We start from the raw sequence: 24,214 nt of genomic DNA, 5'->3' as shown, positions 1-24,214 counted from the left end.
TCTCTTCCATTGCTGACGTTTGCAGTCAACAACACAGCGAGATTCATGAATCGTCCGGCTTGCCTCCACTTTTTTCACTCCTCCCCTCACTGCAGCCGGCTACTCTCGCCTATATTTCAGGCAAGGCAAGCTGCATCTCAAACAAGCCTATTGACATTATCTTGACGTCAAAGTACCGCGAGAGCGTTTCGAGAAATCATACGGAGCAGTCTGCTTTCCAATCGTCTCGCGGAACGTTGACGTCATCGGTTCTTGCAGCGCTTCACAAGTCGAAAAAAAGCCTATTGTTTACCAAAAATACAATGTAGTTTAATTTCCCATTCGGCGTCCTTACCGATTATAAAAAAATCTGCAGAACGGTCTATTTTCATATCCCATGTTTTGGTAAATAAAATGTATTTCATGACAGTAGTAGATGTAAAAAAAAAAAAGGAACCATACAAAACCAAATTAACCGGACAGTTTTATTTTGACAACAAGGGTAAAACCAATGTTAAAATGAAATCTGATCTAAAATGCTACCTTATAGCCAATTCGGTGGTGGTGGGGTCACAAATGAAGGGCAGAGGGAACAAAATTAAGCCGTGAAATTAAAATCCCCCCTCATTAGAAAGAAATTCACAGGTGAAGGGGGAGGGAGAGGGGAAAAATACAAAAGTTTAAAAAAGGCTTCACCATCAAGTGATCAAGCAATAATGTACATACATTAATAGAGTTATGTATACAAATACCTCCCTCCCATATTTAAATCATGATGCTTACTCTGGTTCAAGTATATTTACTCTTCAGTTGTGTAATCGTTACTTCTCTATATCATCATATCCTCATAGCCATATAGCAATGAAATAAAAACAAAAAAACATCCTTCAAAAAAAAATAATAATGCAGAAAAACCACATTTCATATCCTACCAATACATATATACTGTATAAATACATACATAAATATACTTTACATACAACAGCCAAAACTTTGAAAAGGGGAAATGAGAATGTGGGAAGATGATGATGATGATGATGATGGTAGTGTACGATGTCCCTCTGCTCTGATCAGCATGTCTTCGGGTGCGGGACAGCACCCGGGCTGTGTGAACTGCACTCAGTTGCCCCAGTAGGGGGAGCTGCCATAGTTGGACTTGTTGACCTGGGTCTTCTGCTGCATGGTGCTTGACTGGCTTCTCTGGTTCGGACCACCCTAAAGAAGAAAAGCACACAAACAGTGATGATTAAGCTTACAAGACATGCAAATAAGCAATGACATTATGCAGCAGCCAAAAATAGTCTTTCAATAGCAGGGGACTATTTTCAGGCACTACGTAATATCATTGCACCTCCTGCAGCCTTGTTACGGCAGCAAAGTCCTTGATTATTACGCCAGAATGAGAGTATAGTTCCTAGCCATATCTGCCTAGAAAATCACAACTTTAAATTTTCCGTCAGTCTTAGTACACAATGTAACTACAGAAGGGTCAAGTTTTAAATAGGAAAAATATCAAAACACTTTGGTTATTTTTTAGCGCAATGCTAATGGTCTAATTAGATTCAATGGATTATGCTAAGCTATGCTAAAAGTGGTACCACCAGACCCGGAGATCGGCTGAATGGATTCCAAAATGGTAAGAATCAAATGTTTAACTCTAGGGTAGCTGGAAAATGAGCCTATTTTCCAAAAAAAGTGGAGTGTCCCTTTAAGGAGGTGGAGGGAGACATTATCAGAAAAATAGAGAGAGACCTGTCCATCCTGGGTAAGGTGATGATGGAGCAGCTGTGAGTGTGGCTGCTGGTGGGCCGGCAGAATATGAAGGAATGGAGCAGGTGCGTAACCTGGTGCACCACCGGGGGTCAAAGGTCCTGTGCCGCCCAGAGCCGAGGGGAGATTGAAGGGAGGAGGTGTGCCAGCATGGAAACCCTGCTTATCGAACGACTGCAGGAGAAAAAGCGGTAAGAATCATGGGTGTGTGATAAATTTTTGAAGAAACAAAAGTTACAGGTATACAAGTACCTGAGTCTTATTGTAAACAGTTCCACTGATATCTGGCACCCCGGAATTGCTAGATGTCACAGAGACAACTGAAACAGAATAATAACTATTATATATAATTGAACGATTATCTTAATTTCTTTATATGCATATAAACTAAAAATAGTTTAGATGCACATAAATGTATGCACATACCTTTCCCCGGGCCAGAGCCAGCAGATTTGGCCTGTGTCTGCGAGGAGTTACTGTAGCCTTTAGTGTACTCAGTTCCTGCTGGCCCTTGTGTGAGGTCATCGTATCCTTAAGACAAACAACAGCTCTCTTTAAACTCTCAGCTGATGAAAGTCGCCCACGGTGCTTGTATTTATCTCAAAATTATGATGAACCGATACTGTACGCAACTGCTATTACCGTAAAAACCATTTCACATCTTTGCCAAGCCTGCAATTAGCTGTTTATAAAAAAAAGTTGTATGCACATGTTGCTGCACACACCTGAGCTGAAGGCATGCTGGCCATAGCCGCTGGGCTGCTGGAATGCAGTGGTGGGGTTGCTAAGCCCCATCCCGTGTTGCTTGGCAGAGGCCGGCGGCACGAACATAGTGGGACCGTACTGGAACGCACTGGGTACCCCGTGCACTCCAGGGTAATAGGGGAGGCCCGTGTAGCTGTAGCCGGGGGGCAGGGCTGGGTTTAAGAAGGTCTGCTGGGTGTTGTGGTGGCCCTGTGGCTGAGGCTGGTTCTGTCCTTGGCTCTGGGCCTGTGGAGGCTGCGCCGTCTGAGGGGTGTGAGCGACAGACAGGCTGGTAGATGGCGCTGGTGAGGTGGATTCGCCTCTGCCAAACTTTGTGACGTCACCTGTGTGAAAAAAAAACAAAGTTGATTAGGAACTGATGTTTTAAACAAATGATCATAAAACAGAATCGTTTGCTTTTATAAATGCTAAGGTGTAAAGTCTCATGTTGCTTACAAACCTATATCCAAATAAATCCAAGATGACAAATCATAAAAAAGTACAAATTTGTCACAAGTGGCAGATAAATGTGTTTACACTTTTCATGTGCAATACCTGAGTAAGGGTTGCTGGCAAGGCTCCCGTCTCTGCCAGACAGCGTAGCAGTCGGCCCTGGGAATGTAATTCCATAGTAATCCTACAAGGAATCAACGACAGATCCGAAAAATTTGTGATATGGCCATTTTCCAGCCAGAATATGGAGATTAAAATAAGCATCACAAAAATAAGCATATTGATACACTTTATAAAATGTGACAAAATTTATATCTAGGCATTTAGCAGACCCTTTTATCCAAAGCCACAGTGCATTGAATCTATACATTTTTATCAGTATATACACAGGCAGGCTTCTTGGAAATCAAACCCATAACCCGTGTTGCTAACACCATGCTCTACCAACTGAGATTTATACATCATCTGAAAGTTTTCCATTGATGATTAGTATAGGACAATATTTGTCCGAGACACAACGATTTGAAAATGTGTAATCTTAGGGTGCAAAAAAAAATTTAGAAATAATGAGAAAATCACAAGTTTTCCAAATGAAGTCTTTAGCTACATATATTACTAATGATAAATACATTTTTTATATATTTACGGTAGGAAATTTACAAAATATTTTTATGGAACATGATCTTTACTTGATATCCTAATGTTTTTTGGCATAAAAAATAAATAAAACTCATACAATGCATTGTTTGCTATTTTGTGGTCCAAGTCCAGCGGACTTGTTGCCAACCGGTTCGTTGTTGTGGGGAAATTTCCACACTCCAAAACGTGACACTAGATGAAACAAACTGTGATTGGTTGTTTGACATGTCGGTCAAACGGCCTCGTGGGCAGGCATTGGCCAAAAAAGCAGCGAAAAACACCAGACCTTCAGTATTCATTATTGAAGGTCTGGCTACGCAAGGCTAATTCTTGCCTAATCTAAAGAAAAATGACTTATTCCTTATTTTGTTCAAATGGGAGATGTGCAGCTTCATTTTTTCATATGGTAGACTCATATTTCCATAATTTTTTTTTTTAAAGTTTGATATAATAAACCATATGTCCAACGCAAAAACCCTACGTGTTTTCACTTATTTAAGGGTCATTATAGCTGATGTTTATAATAATAATATTAATAATGATTGTTTAATAGCATATACCATGAAACCGTGATATTTTCTGGGACGATTATTACAATGTGAAAATCTCATACCGTTACAACCCTAGTCACAGTTAAGATATTGGCACCAACTCAATGAAAAGTCAGAATACGTTGCACAAAGCAATCGGTTTAGATGAGCTTATATGGGGCACCAGAAAATTGTGGTATAACAACAAAACGCACTGCTCTGTGAAACTGATCAGTGTTTGAAGGGCACAGGCTTACCATTGGTAGTCTGGACTGGAGCATGTGAAGGTCTTCATAGCCATAAATTTGCTGTGAAAAACAAAACAAAAATTAGCATCCTACAGACTATAAATCTATTTTTCAAGAGTTTGGTTCCAAAACAAGATAACTCCGTTTTTAAATTTTTTGTCAAAACAGTTTTCATATTTTTATTGTGTTTTATTGTGCTACTAAGCTGTGTTCTTTTTTTTAGTTATGAAGGCTTAAATTAAAAACAAATGAGGTTTGTATGAGCACTGTATGTTATATTGTATGTTGGGCAGGGGACGTGCGTCTCCTTGCTCAGCATGAGCTGAAACGTGCAGTACAAAGCAGTAGGAGAGTGACGGCGCTGTGATTTAACAAACAGGTCCATGACAGGGAAAAGGGTCTCTCTTAAAAAGTTTTATTACTTTGTTTAATATCGGTCGAGTTTGTCATTGGAGCATTTTAACCGGCTGTCGTCGCTCCATAAAGCAATAACCGTGTCGTCTTTGTTTGTTTGCCGGCTAACTTCCGGTTGACCTGTTTATGGTTGGGAGGAGTTATACGGTGACATATGTGATATCATCAATCAGATGCATTTACACTTCCAGTTTCGTCTGAAATGTGTCCCAGACCACCTCCTGAAGTGGTTTGAGCGATCGTTTTTAAATGCATCTTGAAAACGTTTCGGATGGAAATATACACCTGGTCTTTTTACGATCCGATCCGATCAGAGAAAACACATGAAGTGACCAGGTGTAAAAAGGCCCAGAGTTGGAACTCAACTCTTCTTTTCATCATCCAAAGTGCACAGATCAAGGAATGTTGCCCAGAATATATAACATATGTATCAAATAAATATGTATCATATAAAATCTTTCTATAAATAACTTTACTTTAGAAGAGAAGTACCATAAAAATTATCCAACCCAAAACACATACGTGCACACTCCCTGAAATACCATAAACGCTACATAACTTCCCAAAGGAGTGAAAGCTGATCTGTTTTGAATTAAGAGGATGAGGGATCTTACGGGGTAGGCGGGCAGCAGACCTCCGGGTCCCATGATGTACTGGTTAGGCAGCAGTGGAGGAACCCCCTGAGAGAGATTAGGAGGAGCTTTACCTAAAGACAAATAGAGAGATGAGTTAGAGATCTACAGATTTTCTACTAAACTTAGCAAAGTTAAGTTCTCAGATACAAGCTTGGCTCGTTATATTTGAAAAAAGTTTCTCAGGTGGTCTCATACAGTTTTAAATAAATGCTTAATGTATAGTTGAATGAAACATTTTAGTAAACCAAAACAAAGAAGTATTTTGAATCATGTCCTGTATAAAATGCTTTACCACGTTTTGTCTTGCTTTACTAAAACAAAGGCTAGGATGCTGGGTGTGGCATATTTCAAAAAAGTTCATCCCTAACCATCTATGTTTTTCTGGTCCCTAAATGTGACTTTGGCCCCTTATTAGTTATGAGTGTAAAACATAAGGTTTGTATTTTGTTTGTATAAAAAACTACCAACCATGAGCCACAGTCACACTGATGACATCACCACTAATACAAACAAACAAAACCATTTAAAGACAACAATTCAAGAAAATAAATCTAACATAACACAAATATATATAGCAATACCATTTTGATCTTTCAGCTGGTTAAACATTTTTTTTTTAAGCGATTATGGTATTGTGTGCTAGGCTTACCGCTGGAGGAAGACAGAAGCGGGGCGGTCCTGACACCGGAGAGCGCGGTACCGTTTGTGCTGTGACCCAAAGCTCCAGAGCCGTGCAGACTGTTGCCGCCGCTCGCCAGGCTGCTCACGCTGCCTCCGGCCAGAACGGACGCCGGCGGAGCAGAAAACGGCATTGACGAGGGGGCAAGAGAGTTCACGCCATCCACGCTGGTGTACTGAGGACATGTACAGATGGAGGTGGTGTTACAAACATTATATATGCTGCTGATAAAAACGTGTGTGTGTGCGCCTGTCCTCCAGAACTTACAGTAAGTGATGAAGTGGCGCACAGTGCCGACACAGAGGAATGGCCAGAGCTCACGTGACTACAAGAGAGGGAAAGTTATAGATATAATCAGCCCTGTCCATTTGATATGAAACATATGCAAATTTACTAAAATTGAATAATTTGCCTAATCAATATCCCAAAAATGTAATTATCTCATTAACCTTTGCCTCTCAATGACATTTTTGTTGCATAACCAAGGCTGGACAGCTTGGGAAAAATATACCAACCAATAAGATTTTTGCTTGAGCTAAGACTGGGTGTGGTTGCCATGAGGTTGCCAAAGTGTTCTGAGTGGATGCTAACACGTTGCTAAGCTGTTGCAAGTGAGATCTTTGTGGTTGCCAGAGCTTCAACATGAATTTTAGGGTGATTTGAACGACGTTGCTAGGAATGCCATTTCATGCCGTTTTTACTTTCACAATGATGCCAAACTTAATTATGCTGAATGAGGTGGGGGGAGCAGGGTTCCTTCACAATATTTACACTTAAATATTGTGAATATGACAATAGTTTTTAAAATCATAATTTAAAATTGAAAACCAAACTATTACATCCTGCTCACCTGCTGAGGGGTGGTAAGCTGGCAGAGGAAAGCTCAGAAGCCAAGCTGGGCAGAGCAGAGCTGTGTGGGGTAACAGAAGGGGGCAACAGGGAAGAGGGGGCAGAAGGGGCAACACTTGTGCTGTTGCCCAGAGAGGGGGACTCTTGTTTTGGAGTGGAGGAACTCGATGTGGCTGAGAGGGAAGGAGGATGGAGGAGAAAATATGAGTGTTAAATAAAATGAGATGATTGAGTCATATTTAAAAAAAACAAAACATTAAAATCTTGAACCTCCCTCTGAAACCCTTAAAAAAAAGAAATACGAGTTTAACTTACAGTCCAAAGCAGCAGAGGTCCTCACACCATTAAAACCGTTCTGACAGAGAAAAAACAAGTGTTGTTTTAATCTAAGCACCTCATTTATTTATACTATTGTTATTCTTGTCCTTTATTAAAGGTGACATTTCACAAGACTCTTTTAAGATGTCAAATAATAATTTGGTGTCCCCAGAGTACATATGTGAAGTTTTAGTTCAAAATACCATATTGATAATTTATTATAACATGTTAAAATTGCCACTTTGTAGGTGTGAGCAAAAATGTGCAGTTTTTGGGTGTGTCCTTTTAAATGCAAATGAGTTGATATCTGCACTAAATTGCAGTGCCGTGGTTGGATTGTGCAGATTAAGGGGCGGAATTATCCCCTTCTGACATCACAAGGGGAGCCATATTTCAATTACCTATTTATTCACATGCTTGCAGAGAATGGTTTACCAAAACTAAGTTACTGGGTTAATCTTTTTTATGTTTTCTAGGTTGATAGAAGCAGTGAGGACCCAATTACAGCACATAAACATGATAAAGTCAGATGTCCCCTTTACCATAAGCACTCTGGTCATTCAGGAAAACATTTCAATTTGTGTTCCAGGGAAGAAAAAACATTCAACTCATAAACAAATTTAAAACGATTTAAGATATCATTAATGTGAGTTAGTCTTTGTACTCACAGTTACAGGTCCAGAGGGCTCCTTGGTCTGAGAGAAAGTAAGTCTCGAGTGAGGAGCAACACCGCAGTCAAAGCTGTTGCCCGCCGAAGATGCAGCAGAAGACGAAGAGGAGGATGAGGAGGAAGAAGGAGCCGTTACCGAGCTAGGGGTGGTGTGGGAGGGGGCGAGACTGGGAAGAGGTACTGAGGGTGAAGGGTAGATGCTGTCAGAAGATGCCAGAGGCAGCAGCAAAGGAACCGGGCTTGCCAGAGCTTCACTGCGGGGCAGATGATGTGACACTTGTTAGCATGCAGAACGGTGTGTTTTAACTAAGAGACGGCTTAATCGGTTTGAAATACATGCGCTGGGAAAACCAGTAGAAAACATGGGGTGCACTGGAGAAGATGAGGTTCATAAAAACAATACATTTATACAATTAGTTTACACAGTAATCAGATCAAATTTTTGTTTCTTTCATTGACTGACCTGATTGGCTTAGAATAAAGACTGCTCTGTGACTGTGAAACCACTGCAGCTTCCCTCATAGGTTCACTGTTGCAGTTCTCAGACTGGCCGAAGTCCGGCAGGGCAGATTCTGAACCGAAGTCCAGAGCACCAAACTGCACATTTAAACCGGACATATCTGTCGAGCCGGGCATCTCTACTGCAGAGGAGGGGATCTGGATATGGGCAGACACACAAAAAGATTTCAGACGGTGTATCTTGTATATACAGACAAAACATTTACACTTGGTCTTTTCATGATTGCCTTCTCCGTTTTGGCTGACATCACCAATCCCTCTTATGTCAGTCCCTCCCCTCCAATCATCTGGCTCCAGTTCTGACCACTTTTTACATTCCAACCAATTCCCAATGGTTAACGTCAAGTCCCACCCAGCATTTTTCTTGTTTGAATATCCTATTAAGCTCCAGAACAAGTCACATTGATGTAAATAAGATGAATCTTGACTAGTTACTTTGGAAGTGGGAGGTATCCGTCGTTTTTGGGTCTTGATCTGTCTCTGTTGTGTGCTGCAGCCCTGAGAGTCAGCTGCCTGCGAAGGAACCATCGACGGCCCTTCACGGTGCGGCAAGGGTTCCGGTGCTTTAGAAAAAGCTTCCAGTGGACCCGGTGCGGGAGAAGGGGCAGGAGGACTGGGCTGCCGGGCCATCGGCCCCGTGTGGGTCAGAGAGCCCTGCTGTCGCTGGGCCAGTTGGCTTAGCACCAATGATGGCTCTGGCTGCATCTGAAACTCCCCTGTAGCAAATACAGTAAATGTTAAATGACATGAACATGTAAAATAATTTAGAAAATTTTTTGACATGACCTTACTTTGTCAATATTAAAGATACCAAGGTTAGACCATAAAGGAAAACACCATTGTTTTTTATATTTTACTATGTTCTTACCTCAACGACGAATTAATACATACCCATCTTTTTTCAATGCGTGCACTTAATCTTTGTACAGCACGTCATGAATGTGTTAGCATTTAGCCTAGCCCCATTCATTTCTTAGGATCCAAACAGGGATGAATTTAGAAGCCACCAAGCACTTCAATGTTTTCCCTACTTAAAGACTGTTACATGAGTAGTTACACGAGTAAGTATGGGGACACAAAATAAAACTTGGCAATTTTTTATGCATGAAAAATGAGAACTATATTGTATGGCGGAAGAGCACTTAGTTGGTAGCACTTCGACCTCGGGTGCAGTAATATTGGCGGATGTTTGAGTGAGAGGGGGAGTAGTCAGGAGTGATGATCTTACGCGCGGAGGTCGAAGTGCTGCAAACAAAGTGTTCTTCCCGCCATACAATATAGTTCTCATTTTTATCCGTTTAAAATTTTGTGCCACCATACATAAGTGCACGCATTTAAAAAAAAAAGGTATGTATTAAGTCATCAAAGCTGACTTAAGAACATAGTAAAATATACAAATATTGGTGGTGTTTTCCTTTAATTATAGACAAAAAAAGTAACTGTTTATGTTCAACAATGATGATCATCAATTATAACACTAAAAAGGGCATTTTCTCGGACGGGTTTAAGTTAAGCCAGGACAAGGTAACCCAGCATTTTCATGTATGTGCGCCGTGGGCAAGAAACGTAACGATAACACTTACGACTGAATTGGGAAGTCAGAGAAGCAGAGCTCTGTGTTCCAGGAGCCTTGATGTCCCAGGAGGAGGAGGAGGGTACAGATATCCCCGACCCCACCAGCCCCCCTACTGGCGTGCAGTTGGTCCCTGTGCTGGAGGGCTGAGAGGTAAGCTGTCCTAGACCAGGCCCCTTCAGCTGTTCCAGTATTTGCTGCCCAGCCGTCTGCCCAAGTTTTGGACCACCCAGCTCTCCAAATCCAGAACCCAAAACAGAGGACTGGAAAAAGACAAAAAGGAGTCATTTTCAGTTCATCTCTTATTTTTATGACTCTGAATGAGCCATGTTTTTTGCTGCTGTGAAATGAAAACAAATGCAAAACCTTCACAGCATATTATATTATATGCAGCGAGTTGCTATGTTGCATGGCAACTGCTAGGCTTACTACTAATATTTAACAAAAACTTAATTATTAGTAATAATACAGGGTACCCCCAGGATTGTTAAACCTAAATTCAAGGCTTTTTAAGACCTTTTTAATACCACTTCAAATGAAATTTAATACCTACATCGCACTCATTCGGGTAGAATAAATCATTTTAAATAACGTAATATACCTCAAATAATAAGGCCCAAATGGCCTAACCCTTATCTTTACCCAACAATCAAAACCAACAATCAAATAGATTTAACAGATTTAAATGTACATTTATTGTAAATTTGAGGACGTTTTTCTGTGAACACGCGAGAATGCTTTCCCGCGCGTGGATATTGTTCTGCGTGCTCGCTAAGATGCTTTTCCAAACATGGATAGTGTTCTGGGCTCGTATCTGTCGCTCGCGCGTGGTTTTTGTGCACGCAAGTTTTGTGTCTGAATTAACAGCATATAAATCTATTGATCATTTGAAAAATTAAGACCTCCGTGAAAAATTCAAGACTTTGAGGTGAAATTCAATACCTTTTAAGGCCTTAACATGGGAAAATGAAATTCAATACTTTTTCAAGACTTTTAAGACTCCGTGGGTACCCTGTAATAAAATGTAATGTTGATGGAGTGTATTATATTGCAGTTGGTGCCTAAGAGCACTCATTGTAAAATCTCACCAGGGTTGCGTGTGTATAGCTGTTGGAGCTGGCAGATGTGCCTCCATTTCGAGCAGGCTGATGGTGGGAGTTGGTGAAGACCAGACTGTGGCCGAGCCCCTGAGAGGAGCCCACGGCCTTCAGACCCCCAACATCCTCTCGATCTACAGGCTTCTGCAGCAGAGATGACAGATCCAAACTACAAAGAAACACAAAAGACAAGTCAAAACTTTCCATATGCAAACTTTTTTTCCATATGAAAATAAGTTTGGAAACGCTTTTTTCACAATAATCATTCTTTAAAAACATTTCCGTCTGAATTTGGATGAGAGAGGAACACAAGCTGTGACTTTTTTTTACCTTTGGCCAGGTGTGATGTGGTTCTCAGTTGGAGGTGCACAAGAGGAAGTAAACACTTTGGTCTCGGCGAGCTTTGGAGAGAAAAGGGGCCAGTTAGTGTTTGTCACCTAATACGAAACACACACAGATACTTGACTGGTCACGTTGTATAACATATCCCATAATGTCCAAGTCTTTTTAAGGAAGTCACTTCACTGCACAGCCATGTTTGCAACGCCTCCAGGATGTCTTTTTTTACTGGAAGGCGGGACTTTCTTTGCTAGAGTGGCCATTTTGACATTTGCAATCTCCCACATTCATAGCCAAAGCAGTGAAACATTTTGGATAAAATATCTTTGATAATCCACAAGATGTAATAATAGCCTCTGACTCACACTCACATCTTCACTCCAGTCTTCAGCAGCCCACTCATCCAAAGGGTTCTGCCATGCCACTAAACAGAATGTGTCAAAGACAGCAATATGTGAGATAAGAGTGTGGCAAGGCATTGTGGGTAAAGAGCATAATTTGTGCATCAGAAGTCTGATACATATCCTTTTACGGTCTCACCTGTCCCGTCTGAAGCTTCATTGGCCCCTGTCTCCCAGACATCAGCATGCGAGTTTGACGTCCCACTGTCTGTAGTGTAGTCTGCGGGGTTAAACGTCCTACGGAAACATATATAGAGAGTGTTTGGGTGGCTAATGAGAGTTGATTCTAGGTTATAACAGTGTGGGTGGTTTAACACTCACCCCATCCCCTGTGCTGTAAACCTGCTTGCACCAGGAGCCCGGCCTCTGCCTCTACCTCCAGACACTACAAACAAAGCAAAGAAAGAAACACTTAACGTGGGCACAGTTGCCGTCATCCCAGATAGATGGTTATATCAAGAAATACTTTAGATTTAATATCTTTGAGAAGATGTTTCTTTGCACACTGGACCTAGGGGGTTCAGCATGCTGACACAGTTTATAGCGGCTATAACTTCGAGACTGTCATCAGCGTGCCAAAACCCATTTCGGTTAACTCATCCCCTCGAAAGCACAGCAGCTACAATCATCACAGCACTACTTCTGTAACACATTCACAGCCTTCATGACCAATACTGTTAGACTTCAAATCACCAACTGTGATCTTAATTATTCATGATGAGCATGAGGATTTTGTGCAATACAAGATTATGATTATTTAGCCAATTAATTTGTGGAATATATGAAGAGTTTGGTTCCAAAACGCGATAAAGCCATCTTAAAAAAAATTATTTACCACCAAAATCAGTATTGTATCTGGTCAAGTAAATTCTTAATTTTACGCAAAATCCGATATCTGCGGTGTTATTCTGTCATCTTTTATCCCTTTTTTCCAAACTGTGGCAAATGCCACTCTTCCTTTTCTGCAGAATGCAATAAATCCACTTAACCAATCACAGCACACCATTCCACGCATAGTAAACAATAAGGGCGACGCTTTGAATGCACACGGAATCCTAGTTTTCCTCATCTACTTTGTACTTCGTGATCAACAAACAAACAAAATAATACTTTTGATGGCATTAATAAACCTGTGATGGTTTTCTGTGGCGTTGAAGAAATGTAAGCCATCAAAATCTAATAATTTATGTGTGAGCCACTCTGGAGAAGTAAAAATGCCGGCTGTTGCTTTTTCTCACACGACAGGATCAAGTTTCTGTCATGCTAACACATATAAAAAAACTTTAGATTATTTTACTTGAAGTTTACGAAAATCAAGCAGGACCACAAAATGTTATAGTTGACTGCTGTCAAAAAAGTTCAGCGACCACATCCCAAGGATGACAGCAGCAATAACAGTGTTCTTAATATGACAAAGTAAGTGTTTTGATTAATGCCATTAATGTTTTTTATCAGTGTATATCACTAGTCAACTAAATGAATATAACATGGTAAAGATGAATGCACATTTATTATTCAAAACATTTATGATTCAATAATTTTATAGTATTTTGAAAAAAAAACTTGTCATGGATTTATTGCATTTTGTGAAAAAAAAAATTCTGTTTTTATAATAAATCTTTGAAAATCAAACTATGGATTAACAAAAGTCCTTTACAAAATAGAAATTATTTAAATTATTAAAATTTGCTATTTTTGAAGAAACCTACCCATATTTAAGAGGTGATAAAAAGCACAAATTAAGATAGAATAAATTTTTAGTTTGAAAGCAGAGGATCTGTTCTTTTATTTGATATATATTGTATGTTTATATATTTAAAGAAGAAAATCTTCTGGAAAGCATTAAACTTGAAAAAATACAAACATAAAAAAATGCTAGCGCTGGCTGGCAACTTTTTTTTTTTAAATGCAGGGAAAGAGTTAAAAATACTATGGTGTATAATCCCAGATACCTTGTGACTGGTCAATTAAACAAAATGCAGTTTCCCACATTCCTAATTTTCTCTCTTCCCACGTGGGCTTACCTCTCCCTCTTCCTCTGCGGCTGCGGTCAGCTCCTCTCTCCACAGGACCAGGATCCACACCGTTCTCCTCAGTCCTCACTATACACAGAAACATAAAAACAAACAGCTTAAAAAAAACTGATTTAAAAACCGTCCACAAATACAAATCATACTCCTATGCTCACATCTGATGCACCTGAACACATAAAACAATTTCAGAAATGGTTTGAAAGACCACAAAAAATAACACCAGTATAATTACAGTGTAATTACACGTTTAAGTACTAAGTAATAATGATTAACAACATGTCATGTACTTACAGTAGGGTTGGGTTTAGGATTTGGTTTAGGGTAAATTGCATGTAATAATGCATAATTAACTGTTATTACTCTAATAATTACATTGTAAAGTGTTACCAAATACAACAAAACAAACAGAGGTACAATGTTTGCATAATACCAAAATATCATAGCCTGCTATAATATATATCAGTTGCTTATAGGGTTGTAACGGTATGACATTTTTACGTAAGATAATTGTCTCAGAAACTATCAAGGTTTCACGGTATGCGTTATTAAACAATCATTATTATTATTATTATAATCATCCAATATAATCATGACCCTTAAATTAATGAAAACTGATATGTTTTTGGCTTAACATTTGGTTTATTACATTAAATCTTTTTGGTAAAAACAACTTAAAAAATTAAGATAAAATATAGCTGCACATTTCTCATTTGAACAAAATTTAGATATGGCCTACCTATTATCAACTTAAACTTGACTTATAAATCACTTAAATGGCTTTAGTGTTGTGAGAAAATGAGACCGAGAGAGCGCATGGTAGCACATGTTCAACGTAATTCCTCATTTTGCAGCCACTCTTCGTCCACCTTTCTGGCAAACTGGATATCCATCTTCAAGGGCAACCCTGCATTCGTTTTTCGGATACCCAACGTATTTCCATCTTATTTATTATAATTTTTTATTTCAGGACCGTGGATAAGCAAATGTTTACTGTATAATAACTGCATATGTTAATATCATGGTATACCGGTACAACCCTTGCTTACAAATGAAATAACTAAACACATTAAATCACTGGGCATCACCAATGAACTCACCTGGCCTGTTGCGACTGGTCCCTCTGCCACGACGGCTCGCCCCTCCACGACCCTTGCTGCTTTCCCTCTCTCCTTTCTTCTCCCTGTTCTCCTTGTTCTCCTTACTCTCCGTGGAGGTGCCATCCTTCACGAGACTTTTCTTTTTTCCAACGGTTTCCCAAGAGGTCTGCAACAGACAAAAATAAATATAAGTGTGATGCAATGTAGCAGAAGTAACTAAATGTGTGACAAAAATAATTGTACAGCAGAACAACTCGCAATATAATACATATCCCGCTACGGCACAATCCAAATATGATGTATCGTAATATCATGACTGCATCAAATGTTATCAAATAAAAGAGAACATGCAGGATAAGTTTTAAGTGGTGTCTCATAAAGAAATGCCACTTTCAGAAGTTTCCTGTACAGTCTTAAATGAAAACAACTTGCACTGACATACCTTAAAATATATCACTGGCAGTGTATTGTCTGAAGATGCAAACCTGTAAATGTTTTTTGTTTTATTTTTAGGTGAACTATCCCTTTAAAGTAACTAAGCAATAGAGCCCGACCAATAAAGGATTTTGAAGGCCGATACCGATACAAATGTTTGATGGTTTTTAAAATCCTATATTCCGATATATCGGCCGATTTTTTTCCCAGAAACGCGCAACAAAACATTAACAGATTTCCCTACCATTAGTTATTTTTAGTTATTTATGAGTTTTAATTAGGGCTGTCAAAAGATTAATCGTGATTAATCACATCTAAAATAAAAGTTTGTGTTTACATAACATATGTGTGTGTAGTGTGTATAATTAATATTTATATATATAAAAACACACACAGTCATGTATATATTTAAGAAAAAATGGTTATATTTATATATAAAATATTTATATTTCTATATAATATAAATTATATAAATGTTTATACAGTATATAAATGCAAATATTTCTTAAATATACACATGAATGTGTGTGTATTTATATATACATAATAATTATACACATTACACAGACATATGTTATGTAAACACAAACTTTTATTTTAGATGTGATTAATCACGATTAATCTTTTGACAGCCCTAGTTTTAACTAAAATAATATGATAATGCATTTTAAAAAGAAACTTTTTTCTTTTACTGTCACAACAGAACAATGGAACATCAAAATATATTAAAGTTCTGATAAATAAAATGTATAAAAATACAAACTTAAGATATGAAACGTAAAGGCCTTTGAACAAAAACACAAAAACAACAACAACCAAATCAAAGTTACCAGTTTTAAAAGACTTGGTTCATAAATATAACTTTGAATAGGACTGGAGACAAATTCTGTTAAGTTCTGATAAATAACAACAACAGCAAAATATAAGTTGCTGATCACTTGACTCAGGCAGTGGCTAGACGCCTAAATCTGGACCCCACCAGCAGCTACTAGTTCAGAGCGCTCTGTCAAAAACACCAACAATAAGGAAATCTAATGAAGGCTGTTTGTCCTTTTTTAAAAAAAAATATTCATTTATCGGCCATTATGAATGCCGATACGGACCGTTTGGAAAATGCCTAATATCGGCCGATAATATCGGCCTGCCGATATATTGGTCGGGCTCTACTAAGCAATAATATCCAAAAAAGAACTTTTTTTTCCAGAAAAGAATTTTTTTTCAAAATCATGTTTGCAAATTTAACCCTTTAACCGGCGCAGCCCTTTTTGAGTGGGGGAGTGGTGAAAAGGTGATGTACACCTTTCATTTAATATAACGCTAGAAATTTTTTTTTTTGTCTAGAAGCCTATATTGATCTTTTAAAGAAAACACTTTACGGAAGTGTCTGGAGGTGAAAATATTTTTATAGCAGTGTTTTGTAATGAATAAAAATGCAATATAGTATTATTAACACATAAAATTATAAAAAAACTGAGGTTTGTGTTGGTTTGCTGCATACTCTTGTCGCAAATTAATAAATTACAGTTACTGCATTATTATTACTGCTAAAAGGTTTTGAAATATGAAAACTACATTCTTGGACCTTTTTAACAATATATAGTTTGTCGTGATAGATAAACATTTACATGAAAAATATTGAAGTAAACTTAGGTGTCCCACTCACGGGACAGCCCCAATAAACGGGTTAAATACAAACATATGATTTTGGCGCATGTGCGACCTACACATACAAAGTACAAAAATCTGGCGATGTGCATAAAGTGCGGGAATACTGGCGAAACATGCATATTGCTGTACTATACTTGTAGCTTTAGTAAACCAGACCTGCATAAAGAGGTTACTACCGTACTTTCCAGACTATAAGCCGCATCATTAAAAATGGTTCATTAAGACAAAATAAATTTTAACATAAATAAGTCACAGTGGACTATACGTTGCGTTTATTTAGAAAATGATTTCACAAAATCCAATCTGAAGAACAGACATTTCATCTGGAAAGGCAAGTTTTTCAACTAAACAATAGCAGACAAAACAGCAGGCTGAATAGATATCTGTACGTTAAAGTAATATTATCAGTTATTTAAAAGATAAACCATAGCATACAGAATTTACCTGGAAGGTTGAATAGGCTAAAATAACCGAACAAGCCAGCTAAAGTGAAGTTCGCATATTCGTCATTACACATTACAGAATCTATTTAATTACATAAATATATATGCATAAGGCATATGGCGGACTCTCGTGACTGTAGACAGTAATGTTGTCTCTTGCCTCATAAATGTCAAAATTAATTCATACTGACAAACAAAGCGCACCTGACTGTAGGACGCAGCACCAGCCAAGTTATGAAAAAAAACGCGGTTTATAGACCGAAAAAAAAAAACTGTAGTTAAATAATCATTGCTGATGAAGGGCATTTAAAGCATGCATTTGGGAACAGTGGTTAAACTCAAAGATCTGTTATGACATAGGATTACACCGCTGAAGTGACCCACTTTCTATTTTTGAGTTGCATTCTCATAAATTACCCAAATAAATCTGTCTATAAGTAGAGGCCTCTTGAATTTCACTACAATAGACATAATATTACGTCTAAAAGAGAACAAAGTCAATCACAAAAAGAATCTCCTGCGAGGGACCTTAAGCACTGTGGTATATTTATCATTAGATCAAAAATGTACATGCACAAATGCAATTAAACACTTCTGCATTTAAAATGACCACCAATAAAAAGCAAACACTCCCTAAAAGATTTTACTCTTTAGATTTCTGCCATAAAACAGCTGACAGCAGCGATAATATTTTAAATCAATTCAGTTTTCTTTCCCCTTTTTTTAAGAACCATAAGTCATACGTTTTATCGCCTATTAAGCAGACAAACCACATGTGCATCTGTAAGATCTATTACATGTGATTATAAAGTCACAAGCCATCTTACCGCATCAGAGGTCCCTTCAAGCAAAAAGTTGATAGCTCTGTTAACATCCTCATTGCAGTCATGCAGGGCAACCATGCAATCATCCTGGTTCTTCCCTGTAACTTCAATGAGCTAAAAGCAAAAACACAAACATCAATAACGTTTATAGAGGATTTTTAACCTGTGTGTATTAGCAAATCAGGTATGTAACCCACCTGTTTGACTTTATCCTCAAAATCCGCATCGTTCTTGTCATAGATCATCTGGGCTAGTCGGATCTGTTCGGCTGTAGCCTGCAAATGGAAGTAAGTAACAACAGACCCCAAATAATTTTTTATTTGTCTGCTGCATATTGCACATTTTGACGATTATACCACATAATACATTGTTTTATGCAGAATAAACATGCACGGTATCCGATTCCAAACTTTGCTTGTTGTTGTTTTTTACACACCTGAAGCTGTTTCTGTGGTTGTGTGGTTTGTGTGGTAGTGGGCAGCGCTTTGTCCCGAGTGCCCCGGGATCGCTCGACGCCCACCGAGGTCATCATATACAGTATATACAAAACAATGTATGTACAAAACAGAAAAATCTGCAAAGAAAGACAACAAGGCCAAAAACAGGCGGTGGTTATTGCTCTAGTTTCCTGTCCAAATATTTGCAGAGGAACCGAATACCAAAAAAGAATTTTTTATTCAAGCTAGCTAGATGAAGTTTTCTGCAGATATTCCTTTCAGTGCCCCGCATTAGGATTTTTGAGTGTCAAGCAAACACACTGGGGCCGTATCAGATTTCCTTTCTTCCAAACCCAGTTGGACAAGATTGAGCAATACTTTGACCGCCAGAAACCCTTTTATAAAAAAAACACTACAGCTTATCCAAACCCTGCTGAAATGAAAACCATGCTACAAGAACGTATGGGTGTCCACTAACATTTCACAACTACCCTTTATTGTCTTCATAAAACAAATACAATAGAAAGCAAATAAAAGTATGAATTGATAAATAATAATATCAAAAATATCTCACTACACCACAGCAATGTTTATGTTATAGATTTCCTGTCTAAATTGCTCAGCTAGAAACTACTCTTCCATTTTATTAATCATTGAAGCACATTACGAAAACTTAAAAAAAAACTCAAACAAACAAAATGTTAAGAAAATGTTTAACTAGATATTTAGTAGAAAGCAATTGAAGAGCTCAGATGTAAAAACCGAGAAAAAAGGATATTGACAGAATGCTCTTAGCACATATATGTTCACAACCAAATAATTTCAAATCCACTTAATCCCGGTGACAGGCCATTTGGAAATACTGGTTTGTTGGCAGAATCTGTTAAACGAATCAGCAAAGTCCTTTAAGTGCACAGAAGAAGATTGGATAAACGATGCATGCGTACATCAAGGTGCAGGAGTTTTTTACACCATTAAAGGATGTTTACTGAATATATTAGGAATTGATAAAAACAATTTTAGCCTTTCGGAAATGACTGGAGACATTTAAGAAGTGGAGTTTTATTACTTGCTTTTGCACCACAAACATTATGGAAAAAATCTATGTTTACCAGTTTTGTTCCTATAGTTTGTGGAATGCTGCTATGTTGTCCTTACATCTTCAAATTCCCTTCACAAACAACGTGCGTCTCGAAGGAGAACACTGGGAAATCTCACGATGTTTCCCGTGGTCAAACGTGACTTCACAGTAAACAAACACGACGGACAATGGTATAAAGAAATGTAATTAATATTGTGGACTGCTTTTTACATCTCAGATTTTCGTCTCATTTTGGACTCTGCCTGCTGCACCATGAGTGTGGTTCTTATGGTTTCTTCTTTCCTCAACTCGCTTTCTGATTGGGTATCATTTCGTTTTACCTGCTAATCTACAGCATGCATGCGCATTTGTCCTCAAGGTTCTTACCACACAACAGGATTTCTGATCGTAAATATTCCACATTGTAATATTTCCGATTTGCGATCAGAGCACCTCCGACATTGCTTCCGAGCAGATTCAGACGGTCTTACACACCGCGCACCACAGGGAAATCTGATAAGGTAATTCGTTCAACAACAAAGACGATCGGGACTTTACCTAGGATTGTTGTAATGCCGGGTACACACCAAAAGATTTTTTAAATCTTATAAGATTTTCAAAATGTGATAGACTACAAACATGAGGATAAAAAATACTAGATTTAACCGTTTTGCTCCTTTAGTGTGTGGTGTGCCATGATGTGTCAATGACTGTGAACACAGGAAATCTCGCAAAATCTCACGAGACTTTAGAATGGGTGAAGTCATGGAGACAGCAGGAACATGGTCTGTACAAGTTTACTTTGCATCAACTTCACTTTGTGCTGCTCCATGACTGCTTCCATCTTCCATCATCTCACTTTCAGATTGGATATTGTTTCATTTTACGTGATAATCTAAAGAGCGTGCGCGTGTTTGTCCTCGGGGTTCCCCCACACATCAGGATTTCGTAAATATTAAATATGTTAAGTGTTTAATCTGATAAAATAATCTGTAGAAACATCAAGATAATCTAGACATTTAAAAAGGATTGTCGAGAGGGGGGAAATCGCCCCAAAATCAGCCCGATTATCTTTGGTGTGTACCCAGCATAAGGGGGGAAATCGGCCCGAATTCAGCCCGATTATCCTTTGGAGTAGGGCTGTATAACTAATAGTTTTTGATTTTCAATTTTTGATTCAAACAATTACAAACACAAGATAATCAAGGTAAAACAATTATTGTGCAATTAAAATAATATTGCATGCTGCTAGACCGATGTGTCTGTAAGGCACTTCGAAGGCACCACACGCTTTGACACGTGTAGCCTTTTGCAACACTTACTTAAAAATAAACGTTATTATGATGTTTACCAAAATAATGGTGATTATGATTTTGCCCATAATAGAGCAGCCCTACTTTGATCTGTTCCGGGCTTAAAGTGACATTTGTTAAAAAAAAGCCTTTGCAATTAGTGACTAAAGGGCTGTCACTTTTGAGAAAAATCAAATTCGAACGGATTTCGAATATCATGCAATGTATCCGAATATATTTGAATATCTGGGCACCCCCCCGGCGCGCATCAAAAACCCACCGTAATGGAGATTCAATCAAATAATTATTAACAGTGACAGTCATAAACTGGGCTGTCTGGATTACCTTTTTACTTAATGTTTGACACAGCAGGTTATCAACTTATGAATACAAAACTTATATATGAAAAAACGATTCAGAAAAGTTACAGACAATAATGTGACAACTTAAACAGCAGCAGGAGTATAGGCGCCCAAATGGAATTCGCCCCCAGATTTCGGCAGAAAACTCCGCGGAATTCTGCGGATTTAATGCCCGTCATTGACAAGCACACATATCCCGCGCTTGAGCGTGTTTGTGAGAAGTAATCTCATTGACAACAAGGACACATACATAGCCTATCTCACGCATTTGTGAGCCGTCAGTGGAGAGTAAATTAACCCTGCGCGTGCTGTTTGCTCGCCCGTTTTCAATGATAGGAGCACAAACCCAAAATTTTATCTTCATTCATGCTAATTTCATAATGCAAACGTATTAACACAAGCTTTTATTCTGCTATAATATTTAACACTATAAACAATAATATGTCATTTTATATACAAACTATAATACTATCTTGACATGCACATTAGGTTCATGTTGGTCCAATTTGATTCCCTCTCTTGCGCACAGTTGCCGTCGTCAGTCTCACTCTCAGCCTCCTTCCTATTACGAGGTGTTACTGTAAAAAATGCGTTACATATGGCATTTAAAAAACCGGATGGTTTATTTAAAGTTCGAATACGGATATTTCACGTCATGTTCGAATGCATATTCGAATATTGAATAAAAAGTGACAGCCCTAGACTAAACACCTTTTTATTGAAGTAAAATTATTGAACCTAAACATAAGAGCCCAATTTAAAAAAAGCTCATTTACAAGAAAACATGCAAGATGCACTTAGAGGGTTTTGCATCTGAACTCTTCAAGTGTTGCCTGGGACTGAAACCATTACTTTTTGCACTGCAAAAAACAACCTGGACCTTCTGATGAAAAAGAAAGCATGGCTTAAATTAGTTAGTTAGTAAATTATTTTCACTAACTTTCCACCAAAACAGACAACCACTTAAATTAAACTGAGATACACTAGAAAATGATAAACATATGGAAGTAAAAAACAACAGTCAACGCATCACTAAAGATCTCAAATTGTGGTCCACAATAATAGCATGTCTCTGCTTGCATAGAATACAAGGAAACACACATAACACATGCATATGAAATACAGTGGGCTTTTCTTGGAAGTTAAGTAAAGGGATCCTATTGTGCACAGTTTTAACCCTTTCTGTGTAGTAAATGCATGACAACAACACTGCAGATGGATTCTTACATACATGAATCATCAGATAATATTCGGCAAAAAAATGTTGCAAAATGCTAAATAATTTTTTTGAAGGGGGGGGGTGCTAAATAAAACACGGCTGGTCACAAACTGTTAATGATGACAATAAGCAAAACAAGTGAGTCTTATGTGAGGACTGAGATCCTTACAAAATGGATAAACAAAACAAAGCCTTTCCTTTTGGTCAGCAGACCACCCATCGTGTCCTTGAATTCACAGCTACAGCATGTATAAAACACAGAGATGCTGCATTGATAAATATGACAGATAGCTCTACTCATTGAAACCACAATCATCACTTAACGTTATGTCTATGATAATGTATGCGGAGATAGCTCATATTTGAAAACTTTACAAATGAATTATTATAATGAAATATTTATTTTACTGTTTATTGTTTTTTAATCGAAAAAACACAATCTTTTGTCTACAAATCAAGCCAGATTCATAATCATAACACTAAACAAAACATGATGGCTCAAACAAAAGACATTTATATCCCGATAAACAGATGCAGGATTTCAGTGCATCTTTATTTGTGCGTTAGAAATGTGTAGATAAATCGATAAAGTCAGACATATTGGTCTTTGCCCAAACGGATAAAAAACAGAGTTTGTGAAGAGTGTAGGAACACAGCCATAGCTCCCCTTTGTCCATGGTCTCTAATGTCAATTCCTCTCAATTGTTGTAGCTTAGCTTGCTAACTCACGACCGCCCGGCGTCCTTGTTAATAACATCAAAACCGTGTACCGAATTAAAATACCAATCTGTATGTAAATGTGACGTCTAAAAGCCCCCTCGAACGGGTTTGACGCGTGGGTTCTCTGTTAACAATATTTTTTGGAAAAACGGTCTCGCAGCACAGCTAAACCCGAACGTGCTAAACTGAGGAGGCAAAACAAAGCCATACAAAAGACAACATATTCGCGAAAACCATTCAACGATGGGTTAAACCACACCAGAGATAAATAAACCTCAATGATAATAACACAACACTCGATATAAAGAAGCTAGTCTGAGAAAAAAGATTTGTTTTTTTTACCTGCTAACACGCTTCACTCAGCCAGCAGCAGACTCTGTCACGTGACCGTCACCGCGTCGATGCTGCTGCTCTCCATGCAGATCCGACAGGCGCGCTCCCGCGCAAGCACATTCACAAGCGCGCGGGCACGAACACAATAATAGCAGTGACGAACGAGTGTTGCAAATATGGGTTACAAATAATAACACGTGAAAAGTAATTATATTTACTGCAAGTTGAGTTCCCATTCTTTAAATTCTTTTAGCCATCTAACGTGTAACATAAAAAATAATTTTTTAAGTCATTATGCAACTAATAATTGTGCGAATTTAAAAATATTGTAGGCATCTAACAGAGGTTTTTATCCAAAGTCACTTACAAAAATGAAGAAAACTGTCAAGTGATTTACTTCAAAGTCTTCTCCG

The 24,214-nt window shown here is 38.2% G+C and overlaps 1 protein-coding gene across 2 annotated transcripts; it reads right to left on the bottom strand.

The window, feature by feature from the left end:
- Positions 1-445: 445 nt before the first annotated feature.
- On the bottom strand, positions 446-23,928 carry ubap2a (ubiquitin associated protein 2a). Of its 2 annotated transcripts, none has more exons than XM_065244055.1 (27): positions 23,811-23,928; positions 18,794-18,931; positions 18,555-18,632; positions 18,361-18,471; positions 14,988-15,153; positions 13,882-13,959; positions 12,179-12,242; positions 11,997-12,094; positions 11,822-11,880; positions 11,448-11,518; positions 11,109-11,286; positions 10,031-10,283; positions 8,883-9,163; positions 8,392-8,585; positions 7,927-8,182; positions 7,256-7,295; positions 6,942-7,113; positions 6,359-6,416; positions 6,062-6,266; positions 5,392-5,483; positions 4,373-4,423; positions 3,049-3,130; positions 2,475-2,837; positions 2,176-2,280; positions 2,002-2,069; positions 1,732-1,923; positions 446-1,194 (listed from the first exon to the last, which is right to left on the bottom strand). In XM_065244055.1, the coding sequence occupies exons 2-27, from the start codon at positions 18,887-18,889 to the stop codon at positions 1,099-1,101; spliced, it is 3,507 nt and encodes a 1,168-aa protein (XP_065100127.1). In that variant the 5' UTR covers positions 18,890-18,931; positions 23,811-23,928; the 3' UTR covers positions 446-1,098. The 2 variants fall into 2 exon arrangements, with proteins under 2 accessions (XP_065100127.1, XP_065100128.1); XM_065244056.1 differs by having other exon boundaries at positions 11,828-11,880.
- Between the last annotated feature and the right edge of the window lie 286 nt (positions 23,929-24,214).

This window comes from Paramisgurnus dabryanus, chromosome 18, assembly GCF_030506205.2.
Source record: "Paramisgurnus dabryanus chromosome 18, PD_genome_1.1, whole genome shotgun sequence".
NCBI lineage: Eukaryota > Metazoa > Chordata > Actinopteri > Cypriniformes > Cobitidae > Paramisgurnus > Paramisgurnus dabryanus.
The sequence above is the reverse complement of the archived record's forward strand: the minus strand, read 5'-3'. Positions and strand labels throughout refer to the sequence as shown.

Bases quoted from the DNA above. Each gene is read 5' to 3' on its own strand.
- ubap2a (XM_065244055.1), bottom strand. From the start codon at position 18,889: ATGATGACCTCGGTGGGCGTCGAGCGATCCCGGGGCACTCGGGACAAA. The intron at 13,960-14,987 runs GTGAGTTCATTG...TTCTGTGTATAG, and splicing joins GACCAGTCGCAACAGGCCAG to TGAGGACTGAGGAGAACGGT. The intron at 1,195-1,731 runs GTCTCTCTCTAT...TTTCTTCTTTAG, and splicing joins ACCTTACCCAGGATGGACAG to GGTGGTCCGAACCAGAGAAG.